Consider the following 12,416-nt stretch of genomic DNA (forward strand, 5'->3'; position numbering starts at 1 on the left):
CTGCTGATTGGCAGATATTTTGTGGTTATGGCTTACTGCATGGTTGGGGTGTTTTTTCCTTGTATCTGCTAACTGTAGTTGTGGTAACAGCTGCATGGAAAGGAAATAACTGACTGTTGCTCCCCACTGACAGCTTTTGCTTGGTGGGGGTATGGAACCTGGTGCTATTGCGTCTTAAAGTATCTCAGTCTTGCATTAGATTGTTTGTTCCATAGCAAAAAAGGGATTTTTGTGTTTTCTGATGTGAATAATACATTCTTCTCTGGTTCTTAAGAGATCAGGTTTCACATTAGAACACTATGATTTTCTGAATATGTCAGAATAGCTAAAGTTTGACACATTGCTTTTAAAAAACACATCACAGTGAAAATGTTTATAGCTGTATTATAATGTTGTATAAACACTTGAAGTGCTTGTTTAATTTACTAAGATTTTTCTTTTTGGCAGTGTTTTGTGTTCTGCTTTTAATACAAAGAAAGTACATTTCTTATCTGGGGTAATGGGCTGCTTTGTTGCTGGCCATCAATGCCAGAGAACAGCAATGTACCTGACTGATTGCTTAATTTTTCTCTTCATAAAAATGAGATCTTCTGCTTTTTCTATTCTGTTTGTTTCTTTTTGATGGAGCACTCTGAACTAAACTAAGTTATCTGAGTAAACAAATCCAAAGACAGTAATTTATTCCATAATCTGTGTTTGAAGCTCACTTTATCTGAAAGCTTTCTCTTTGCTACTAGCATTTATCTCCATGTTCAGGCTGATAAGTTACACACAGGAAAACATAGTGCTGCCTCCCATCTTTTGTTTCTACCTCAGTTATTCTGTTCAGCTCCTGCTTTGCTGGCTACTGTGGAGTAGATGCTGCCATTAAGTGATGCAGATTGGCAGACATATACATAATTAGGATAATGTTGAATGTCTTCCATGAGTCAATAATGAATATCTTCGTTATGTGTTTGCAGATCACCTAAGGTCTGCTTGTGCTTTAATTTGCACCTAACTTGTCTAGTGGGTCTCATACGTCATACAGTCACATAGACTGCAGTCAGACTGCAGAGAAAAAATGATAGTACTATGTTGTTATGCAAGTCAGTGTCCCCTGGCTTTGTCGTCATTTCAAGATTGTCTTTACTGAACTTGGATAGAAAGCTTGAAACTGCCAGCCTCCACTGAGCAATAATGAAAATGACAGCTGGAAACTTGGTATGAGCGTTAGAGAATTGTCTTGTGTAACTGAATTACCCTGCGTGTCATCTGCGAACCTTTCGTCCAAACTTGAACTCATATGAGAGGCAAAGTGGTGAAAAATTTCACTCTACATAAAAATCTATGTGATTTTGCGCTTATTAATGGCTGTCTGCAAGGTACAAATTACACCATTTGTGAGAAGCGTGGAAGGATTAGGATCATAGGCTCATAGAATCATTTCAGCTGGAACAGACCTTTAAGATCAAGTCCAGCCTTTGTCCTTGCCCTATCAATTAACATTTTTTCATTCCTCTTTTGTTTCTGTTGCTTATGCATTGTTTTCCTAATTTCATCTGCAGTAAATGTTAGTTGTGTATAGCATTTCTTTCATTCATTGTAATCCTGAAACATACTTTAGGCTTCCTATTGATAACTAGAAAAGTTTTCTATAAAATATGTAAATAGTTATGCTTCTGCAGGGGGTTGGACTAGATGATCTCTAAAGGTCCCTTCCAACCCCTACCATTCTATGATTCTGTGATTCTATGAAATGATTGTGCTAATTACATAATAATGATAAAATATTTCATTCTCCTCCATTTTGCTGCATGTATCAGAAGTGCACCTTCAGGCTTTAGTGTCAGTTTTTTCTGCCTCAATATTACAATTTTTAAATTGAGCTGTGGTCTAAAGGATTATAGGAATTTGGAAGCCACCTTCTTGATACATAGACAAACATTTCTTTTTAGTTTTGCTTAACTGGCTGGGCACCTTCGAAAATTCCAGACATGGTTTGTCAGTTTGTATTCCTACAGTGAGCTGTCGGCAGATAGCAGAATGGAAATAGTTCAGTATTGGATCTCAAAGGTCTTTTCCAACCAAAACAATTCTATGATATACAAAAGTATTTGGCACAAATATTAATGGTTTGATGGGTAAATAAAGATAGCTGTTGTATGGGTAGTGTGTGGTTGAATAGTCCTGCTATGAGGTTTCATCTGTGAACACTTCTCAGCACTTGTAGGTGGCAAGGATGTGTTACTAGTGACAGAACTGAAGTCTCATGTGATAAGAGACCTGGATAAAGTGTCAGCTTAAGGCTCATAAAATATATTTATGATGTGCTTTTCTGAGGTGTGAATCTGCCTGGCAGAGAGTGGCTGAACACCCTCAGTTGAGGAACTGCCTTTTCTTCTGGTTTAGATCTTTATGCGTTTGTAAAATCAATGAAAAAAACCCACCACTCTTGAGTTGTCCTGCTGAGTTTCCCATTTTTCCTTTCTCTCTGTACAGCTGCTGCTCGTTATGAAGAGGGAGAATCTGAAGCTGAGAGCATTACTTCCTTCATGGACACTTCTAATCCTCTTTATCAGCTTTATGATACAGTTAGAAGTTGCCGAAATAATCAAGGGCAGCTCATATCTGAACCCTTTTTCCACTTGCCCTCCAAGAAAAAGTATCCCGATTATTATCAGCAAATTAAAACACCTATTTCATTGCAGCAGATCAGGTAAGAAAACAGAATGCCAACTACATCTGGTAGGAAACTAATCAAGGGTTTCTTTAATTTTGAGAATCCTATACTGTGGTCAAGTTGTTGATATCTAATGTGGTGTATACTCTTTATCCCCTACATTTGGTTGCTTGTTGTTTGTCTGATGCAGCCTCAGTTTGCATCAGTCTTTTGATCAGCTTTTATAGATGGTTGCCATTGGGTCTGTTTTCCTTGGAGTTTCATTTGTAATGTGCCTCAAAGGTTGCTGTATCACTAATTCTGAAGGCTAGGTGGGCAGCAGAGATGAAAGCTGCTGCAGAGGCCATTATTCTCTTTCCTTGACCCTGATTGCTTGGTTACATCTTGCTGACATGTTTGTAAAATTACTAGTCTTCAGCAATGTGAATTGTAGAAAGGTAGCTGCAGTTACCTTCTTTTTGTCTAGGTCACAGTATAACTGTGAAGAGTAATTATTTTCATTCATGGTGTAGGTAGTCTGGACTGAAGTAAGCAGTGCACAGGTAGTCTGGACTGGAGTAAGCCATGTACAGGTAGTCTGGACTGAAGTAAGCAGTGCACAGGTAGTCTGGACTGGAGTGAGCAGTGCACAAGTAGTCTGGGCTGGAGTAAGCAGTGTACAGGTAGTCTGAACTGGAGTAAGCAGTGACATCATTTATAAATCTGAGTTATAAAAGGTTCATCAACTGCCAGAACAGAACTGTCAGATTAAAAATCTGAGTGAAAAAAACTGAGCAAGATCTTTCTTTAGTGGTCCAAGATAAGCTAACACAATGGATATGCAGCAGGATCCCGAGTGCATTAGTAGACCTTCATAGCACTGACCAGCCTCAGGTGGCCTTAGCCTCCTGCCCAATAGCCACTGGGGCTCCAGTCTCTGCCTGAGCTACACTGCAGGAGTGCTGGGCCTCCTTTAGTGAGTGAGGACAGCACCCTACCACTGTCCATGTCCTTGTAATCTGCTCTTATACATAGGCCTGTAAATTTTAGTTATAGCATACTATGATCTGCTAGACTGGGTGCAATTGTTGAGTAAGCCTTTGTTAAATCAGAAAGTAAAAAGATGCTTTTTTTTTTAAATTGTCAGAGGATGTTTTAAATATACTGGGGAACAAGTAGGGAGCTGACACACTGGTTATCTACTCATCAGTGGCTTGAAAACATTTTTTCTTGTGTCTTAGTACAGCTGTTGTCTTGGCAAAGAAGATGTCTTGAACAAAGCACAAAATGTACTTGATGGGGGAAAAAAAAAAGGTGAAATTGAGAAAAATAATTGCCAGTTGTCAGGAAGCTTTTTTCTGAATGTACCAAGGAGTATCATCTCAAATTATGTGTAAACAAATTTAATTGGGAGAAACCTTCCATTAAAAATATACTTGATATCAGTTTTGAGACAAATAATTTGCCATAGGGAGGCAGCTGTGTTTCTGCTTTCTGTGCAGTGTGGGTGGGTTGCATCGGGCTATGTGAGCAGTACAGAAATTGCATACAAATGCCTGAAGAACTGGAGAATGAAATTAATTATCTTATTGCCTGAGAGCTTGGAAAATAAAGTGGCACCATCTTTAGAAGTGATGTTTGTAGCTCCCAAGTTAAAGTACAGTATTTAATCTAAATTCTATTAGCAAATTCTGAAATTCAACTGTGCTTTGAATTACCACAAAATCTTCACTTCTTACTCTACCTAAAAAGCCTTGGAGTCATGCTTATGTGTACTTAATTTACATGATTTGGGGAAAACTGAAGCTAGCATGATTTTACTGATACTGAAAATATGTCTTTAGGTATTCAGAACTGCCATTATTAAGGTAGAGGGTTTTTGTAGGTGGTTTTTTGTGTTGATGATGATGTATTTTGTCTTTTGATGGGGGGGAGTGAGTTATAAAGAGCATTTTTGTCTGTTCACAGATGGGAACAGAAGAGTTAATTGTCCTAGTGTAAAGTTGAATGTGTTGGAGTAAAGCTTGGCATTCCTGTCTCATAGCTGTTCTGCTTTGACATCTGTCTATCTAAGCCACCCTGACAGAGTGAACTGTAAAATGTGTGGCTGGTGCAAATTTCACAGCTAGTCATTGATTTCAAGGAGTTTATGTGTGTTAGATGCAAGAAAAACATAGGAAAATCATATATGCTATCTAGAGGCAGAGTCTGGGTGTGTTTTTGTTTCAATGAGGTGTACATTTCAGCCTCTGAATCACTTTATGAGCATTATGAACCTCAGTCATTTGAGCTGAGTGCTGATCCCAAGCTATTAAGGATGCAGGAGGTAATTGTGCTGATGCCTTTAGTTTTCTGCTAGTTTTGTCCTGACATGATCTTTACAGAATGACAAAATAGCTGAGGTGAGAAGGGAGGCCCTGGACTATACCAGTCAGATTTCGAATGTCTACAAACCTCCATGGGTGACCAGTGCCAGTGTTTGACCACCCCCACAATAATAAAAAACCCAAATCAAACATTTTTTTTTCCTTCTTGTGTTCAGATTTTACCTGTTTCAATTTGTTCTCTTTACTTCTTGCTCTGTCAGGAAGCACAGGTGAGATAAGTCTGGTTCCCTCTTCATTCCCTTCCACCAGGTGTTCATACACACACCGATGAGACAGGGCAAAACTCAGAGCAGTAGAACAAGAATGCCCTATTTGAAGTCAGGCATGGCACTGTGAAAGCTGTGACATGGTAAAAGTCCATGATATGGAGGTTATTTTGCAAACTTAACATTGGTGGTGAAAAGTAATTATTATTGGAGGAATAGCATGGAAGTAATGCAGGAATGTGTTCAGTTGACCAGTCCATGAGTGCTAGATCCTGGCATGCTTACAAGAAAAGAACTGTGTCCCTTATTAAACTTTACAATGTTATTAAGTGTGATTACTAAGGCAAGTGGGTCAGGCTTTTCTACACCAGAAGAGGGAAGCTCTCCAGGGAATTCCCTGGCAGCAGTTCTCTCCTAAAACATGTGAGAGTGGTGTGAGTGCATGGGCACTGAAATCTCTCCCTTCTTTGGCAAACCCCAGTGTTTTATGCTCCAGGAAGCTGGGGTTATAGTTGAGGTTTTAAAAAGTGCACGAATCTAGTGTAACACATGGCTGGTTTTGTTTGATAGCTACTATATGAAGATTTGAAGTGTGTTTTTCTTATGAGTGTGTATCCTTCTGGACAATGGGTTGTGATACTCTAACATGAATGTTACATTTCACTGTGCTGGAATGTGTTCAGGTTCCTTCTGCAGCTGTGACGTTTGGATGTGTATGTTGGGGTTTTTTTATTAGTAGTAGCATTTGTATTTTTTAGTAATCTAATTAAGATTTTATTGGTAAGTCTCTCATTTTTTGGAAATGAGAAAACTTTTTAATTATGTGTTGCTTCAGTTGGAAGCATTAAAAAGTAATCCAAAAAATAGTGTATAAAGGTTTGTGTGATACTGGTTTCCTAGATTCTTACACATGAGCCTAAAAGAGTTCCTTTTAAATAAGAATGGCAACAAGTCACTTTCTCCAGATCTTACATTTAGGATATTTGTCCAAAATCATGTTTTTTTACTTTTCTCATAGTGATTGTGGACACACTAGTTCTTCAGCTCTGAAATAAATTACATACAGGTGCCATCCTGGCATTGTGCACTTAGTTGAAAGCCTTCTGCAAAATGTATTTCCACCATGACAGCATTAGAGACACGTGCACAGTTCTCAGTAGTTTTTTAGCAGTTCCAGCTCTGTGCCACGTTTACTCCAACCCCAATTTTCTCATCCATGGCTGACCAGCAGAGTCCTGTTGAACACAGGCTGAACGTTGTTACTCTTTGTTCGCAGGCTGAGCTGTAAGATCACACCGGCAGTTAAGGTTTGGGACTGAAAGATATGTTAGATTTATTTAATGGTAGTGCTTATGCTCCATCGGGCTGGATTGTGCTCAGTTAGGTGCTGTGAAAGCCAGACTAGGCTTAAAGGCGGTGGTTAACCAGTGGATGTGACAGGCTAGCGGGGGAGGGAGGAGGGGGGAAGGAAGGATGACTGCTGTTGTCATAGATTTGTTTTCTATTGTGTTTAATGAGGTGTTAAAACAGTTGACTGGAACTTTCACCTCTTTGTATCAGAGGATGCAAGAAAACACATTAAGTTGTTGGCAAACAGTGGACTGATTCATCTGTTTAGCATATGAAAAAAAGACCTTTTTTGTTGTTAGTACTTTTCTGACTGTTTTCACTGAAGTGCTCCTTGCAAGTAGCACCAATCAACGACGAGGTGGCTGTAAGTGAAGGCAAGAAATGGAGAGGGTTAGCATGAGAGACGTTGGTCAGTTTTGGCTCTCACTGGAGATGAGTAGAGTTGATGTGCAGGAAAAGCAGCATTTATGGCTGTGCAGATATTGACACCATACCCTGACCCTACAGGTCACAGCTGAGGTGTACTAGGGTTGTCTCTGCAGGTTGTGCTTTGACTCATCTATACCATGTCTCATCTGAGTATGAAAACAGGACTTCAGTCTGCATAACTTTAAAGAAGGCAGCTTTCAGAATAATTAAAGTCACTCTTTAGGAGACATGTTTCACTAGTTAGTTACAATTGGAAGATGTTACTTCAGCATCAGAAAAACAAATCATGTTCTTGTTGTTAGAGCTCTTTGAATATTGATTTGTTACGAAATCGAAGATGTTAAGGAACTTGTTTTGCAGTGTGTAACTTGTGAAATATCTGATTGGTACGTCTCTCTTTCAGAACCAAACTGAAGAACCATGAATATGAAACTTTAGATCAGTTGGAGGCTGATCTAAACTTGATGTTTGAAAATGCCAAGCGCTACAATGTTCCCAATTCTGCCATCTATAAGAGAGTACTGAAAATGCAGCAGGTTATGCAGGTATATGGAGCAGAATAATCAAAAGGATAGAATATAAATTTATTTCCTTAGTGACTATTTTTCCAAAACAATTTTTAACTGGTCCTGTATTTGCAGTAGTATTTTCTTGTTTAAGGGGAAGTTTGGGAACAAAGAGCATCACAGGGTGATTTTTCTTTAGCGCACCTGCTACTTAACTGTGTTTCCTGGTAGTCACTTTTATTCCTTACCGTGACTCTTAACCTAACGAAGTTGTGAGATAATTAATAATGTGGGGTTTTTTAGGGCTTGCGGGTAATTGGAGGATGTTAAAATACCTCAAATTTCATCAAGTGTTCCAGTACAGTGCTGCAGCCTGAAGTGCATTGGTTTCAAATTGGTTCATCACAATTTTTTTGGATAGTTAGAAAGAACTATACTGCCATGTTATGTCAGCCAACTTATATTAAATAAATCACTGGAAATATTTAAATGGTGATTTCATCTCAGAATCCATAGTTGCACCTTTCTTTGTGCATCTGATCTGTTTTGATGTTTAATATAGTTGTGGAAATGTCCAGCAGTGCGTTTGGCTTCAGGGATTTGTTCTTTTTTCAGGCAAAGAAGAAGGAGCTTGCAAGGAGAGATGACATTGAGGATGGAGACAGTATGATTTCTTCTGCTACATCTGATACTGGAAGCTCAAAAAGGAAAAGGTCTGTTCTTGTGTAGTGCCTGCAGGCCATGACATTGCTACATCTTTTATTTGTTAAAGAGAATATTAAGCCATGGTTTTTTAGTATTTGTGTAAGGATTAATAATGCTTAAACTTAAGCTCCTTAAGTATGGCTTTTAATTAATTCAAAACTATTTCCTGACTTTTTGTTTCTTTCTGGGCCGATTAGTTGGCAGTTGTCTTCATAACTTCATTGAGTGTCATGGACGTTCTAGGTGCACTGAAATAGGTTAATTTTGTTACTGAGCTTCAGCATTTTTATTTGTGTTTTATTGTTTATAGCCTGGTATGTGAACTGTCTTCACAGGTTGTTAGCAATTGTTGCTTCTTGTCTACTACTACTCCAATATATGACTATTTATACAGTTTGGGTAGCAATTTCAGAATAGAATTAAAGTTCACATTGCAGTTGAATAGGTTTTTTTGAAAGTTTGTAGTATTACTCTACAAATATTTTTATTTGATGAAGGGTCCTGGAATGAACATTTTCATTTTCCATGACCTGAACTCTGCATGAAGAGTTTTCACTATTAATATTAAATGACCGCGTCTCTCTCCCTTCTAATTTGCACTTTGTGGTTACTTTCCTGTCAGCAGGTGGGCCAAAGAGGGTATTTGACAAATAGATAAACTGATAGAATTGTCAGTTATTACAGTAGTTTGATCATTCTGGATAGTGTAAGGTAAACAAAGTTCAAGTATACTCTTTTAGTGAGCAATAATGATGGCTTATGGAAAGTATTCTTTAACAGTGCTAACTGTTGTGTAACTAATATTAGTGAAGCATTTCAATCCAATAAGGCATAGTTTTTCAGGTCTGGTATAACTTGAAATAAATTCCAGCTTCTGATAATATTATTGCAATAATAACAACTGCCAATACAGAACTGTAATTCAGGATCTTCCTTCGGTGTTGCTTACGACTCTCAGCTTCCTGTATTTTTACTGCTGTTTTGTCAGAGTAACAGCAGTTGTGGGGGGAGAAAGGGAATGAAGTAGATCATCAGCAATGATTCACTTAAGAGCAATCAAGTAAGTGCAACAATGAACACTCATAAAAATTCTGCAGAGAGAAAATGTTAATGGATTTAGGAGGCAGTACAGTCTAGCGATGCTGGGAAGAGAAAATAGATTGGAATGGTAAGACAGGCCCCAGTACCAAATGAAGATCAGGAAGGAACACATTTCAAAAACTGATAGTTTGATCTTCAATTTCCAAGATAAGTACTAAAGTAATCAAATCAAACTGTCATCAGTATCCTTTTAACCCCGTGTTTCTTTTGATCACCTCATGCAAGAGAATGCAGTAGTGCTTAGAAGAAAAAAAAGGTCAGACTGTTAACTAATTACAGAAAAACAGAAGCAATTGTATTCATAGGTAAGGAAATAAAAATGATTTTATTTTCTTCCTGCCTGAAGAGAAACTGAAAATGCTTTTGATGCTGTCAGTTCAAGTCTCTTTGTTTTTGGTTTCACTTGCTGAATGTTATGAAGTGAAAGAAGATGTAAATGCTGTTGATAAAAGAGGTGAAGCACTGAGAGGAATTCCAGAGTGTTGCTGAAAAAGGAAACTAATAACCGAGGCAAAAATAATCACTGGGAAAATAATAGTGGCACACAATAAAGTTGTTTGAATGTCTTCTTTTCTGTGTTAGATGCGTGACCTAACTCTTGAGCATTGGCAGGTCTTTTACTGTTTCTGCATTGGTTTTGCTTTGCCTATTTACACTGCATAACTGTTTTCCTGATAAGCCTTGTCTTGGTTGTGCTGTTGGATTTCTTGTGACAACCATAACAGCTACACATAGGATGACTGAAGTTTGTGATGATAACATGTAGATGTTTATTTTCTGCCTATCTTTGCAGTTTTGATGTGCTATATTGACTTGTAACTCATCTGACTGTGGTTGACACATAGTTAAGCAACTCCGCTATATTTTTGATGTACTTATTTTCTTGTATCTGGTGCTGAAGAAGAAACAATTACTCTAAGTAGCTCAAGTCTTTGATAGTGTGTATTCAGCAGAGGTAGTGGTGAACACCTGGCCGAGGGTTTTTTCCCCTATTGCAGGAGATCTCAAGGTCTTGGATTTAGTTGCCAGGTCCTGACTGATCTGTCTTCTCTGCAGCTGGAAAGTGCCTAGAGCTCCTTTTGTCCTTGGCACTTTTGAAAACTAGTTATTTGTTTTAGTCTGTAGAACACTTAAACTAAAGGTGAATGAGAGGAAAATAACCTCTTAAAATTGGTTTCCTGTATATTTAGCAGACTGCTGGTTATGATGCTGTCAGTACTTGCAAATGCACCTACATTTCTAGTACATTGTCTTAATGCTGAACTTCTTGTGTATGTGTTTAGATGACTGTGGTTGGTTTTTTTTCATGGTAGAGTTAATGTCATTTTTATATTAATGTGGAAGTGGGGAGAAGAGCTCCTGACATTTCTTCTTTTCCCTTTTGTTTTTCTCCTTAACCTAACAGTAAAAAGAATATACGAAAGCAACGAATGAAGATCTTGTACAATGCAGTTCTAGAAGCAAGAGAACCGGGTACAGGCAGACGACTCTGTGATCTCTTTATGGTTAAGCCATCCAAAAAGGACTATCCAGACTATTATAAAATTATCTTGGAGCCAATGGACTTGAAAATGATAGAACACAACATCCGCAATGATAAGTATGCAGGGGAAGAAGGCATGATTGAAGACATGAAGCTCATGTTCCGAAATGCAAGGCATTATAATGAGGAAGGCTCCCAGGTATTGCTTTGATTCTGCAGTAACACTTACCTCTCTGCTTCCTTGCAGACATACAAGTTATGGTAGGATGGTTTAAGTGTGACTATGATTTACATCTGTCATCATTGATTATTGAAACAGCAGGGTTTTTTCTTTTTGCTGATGTCTTAAATTCTGTCTTTGTCTCTGGTTGTACAAATGTGAAATGCAACATGCTCCTTTGCTGAGGTTAGGCACATTTCCTGCTAGCTAAGCTCACTCCTCCACTACAAAGAATTCCAGATGAATGTTTTCTATAATGTTTTTAAAAAAAATAAGCTGCTTACTAAATTCTCATTATTCATCCTCAGTTAATTTACACAGTGAATGGTCATCAGCATGTGATTTGGAGCTCAGAACCTCTGATAGGGGATACCTTAGTTGGAAAGAAACCAGCTTTATTTTCATGGAAGTGGAGAGTGTAGGAGGTCAGACCAACAGCCCTGACTTGTTTAGCCTAGCAAAAGGAGACTGAAAGGAATATGTTTTTCATTTGCAAATATATTGTAGGGTGTTTCTATGATGTAGTGTTTCTCAGCCAGCAAACATGATGTTGTGAAGCAGAGTGGTGGTAAGAAGCTTCCAACTCTTTCTAATGGGGAACTTGATCAACTACTGTACAGGATTTTATGATGAAGTTGTGTTCATTGGGGCTGGATTTGAAGACATAGGAGGACTGTTCTAGTCCTTTGTACCTTGATGGAATCACAATATTTCAAGAGATCTTCCATTGCTCATCAGAATGATTTGATGAGGAAGTTGCTAAGACAACTGCACCTTGCCCTGGTGTAGTCTTTGGAATTGAATTGCAGCTTAATTGGATAATGTATTCAAGATTTCTGTCTCTGTGATTTAGATGGTGTTCATCAGTTCTGCTTATGAGTCTATTAAAGTCTATTAATCAACGTTTGAGAAAAAAAGCCCTTTTTAATCAACTACTTGATTTTGCATTCAGGTTTTTCAAACTAACATTTAAATGTTTCTTGGAGACTAGTCCTAAACTAGTCTAAACGCAGTAAACCTTGTTTTGTTTTGGTTTTTGATTACTTTACTGATTAATAGGTATACAATGATGCCCATATGCTGGAAAAGATCCTTAAAGAAAAAAGGAAAGAACTGGGACCCCTAGCTGAAGATGATGATGTTGCATCCCCTAAACTAAAGCTAAGTAAGGCAACCTCATGCATTGCTATGTCTCATTTCAACACTTACAAAACTCAGCAGTACAGATTAACAGAGCTTCCTTTTAGAATAGAAGACATGATCTGCAACTGTGCACTGACATGCAAAATACAGTTGTATTTTCAAAGCTGTGACAGCAACAGTGTGTTTATGTATGCATATAGTGAAATGTAGTTGTTGCTTTAGTGCTTTCTTAGAAAAGTATCTTA

The 12,416-nt window shown here is 38.0% G+C and overlaps 1 protein-coding gene across 6 annotated transcripts in view; it reads left to right on the forward strand.

Moving 5' to 3' along the window:
• Positions 1-12,416, forward strand: part of PBRM1 (polybromo 1) — a 60,295-nt gene that overhangs the window by 17,280 nt on the left and 30,599 nt on the right. For all 6 annotated transcript variants that reach the window (XM_062008592.1, XM_062008588.1, XM_062008591.1 and 3 more), the window contains 5 exons: positions 2,482-2,698; positions 7,417-7,558; positions 8,135-8,232; positions 10,731-11,007; positions 12,088-12,193. In XM_062008592.1, the coding sequence (XP_061864576.1) occupies positions 2,482-2,698; positions 7,417-7,558; positions 8,135-8,232; positions 10,731-11,007; positions 12,088-12,193 (840 nt within the window). The remainder of the gene's footprint in view (positions 1-2,481; positions 2,699-7,416; positions 7,559-8,134; positions 8,233-10,730; positions 11,008-12,087; positions 12,194-12,416) is intronic.

Source organism: Colius striatus, chromosome 15 (assembly GCF_028858725.1).
Source record: "Colius striatus isolate bColStr4 chromosome 15, bColStr4.1.hap1, whole genome shotgun sequence".
Classification (NCBI taxonomy): domain Eukaryota; kingdom Metazoa; phylum Chordata; class Aves; order Coliiformes; family Coliidae; genus Colius; species Colius striatus.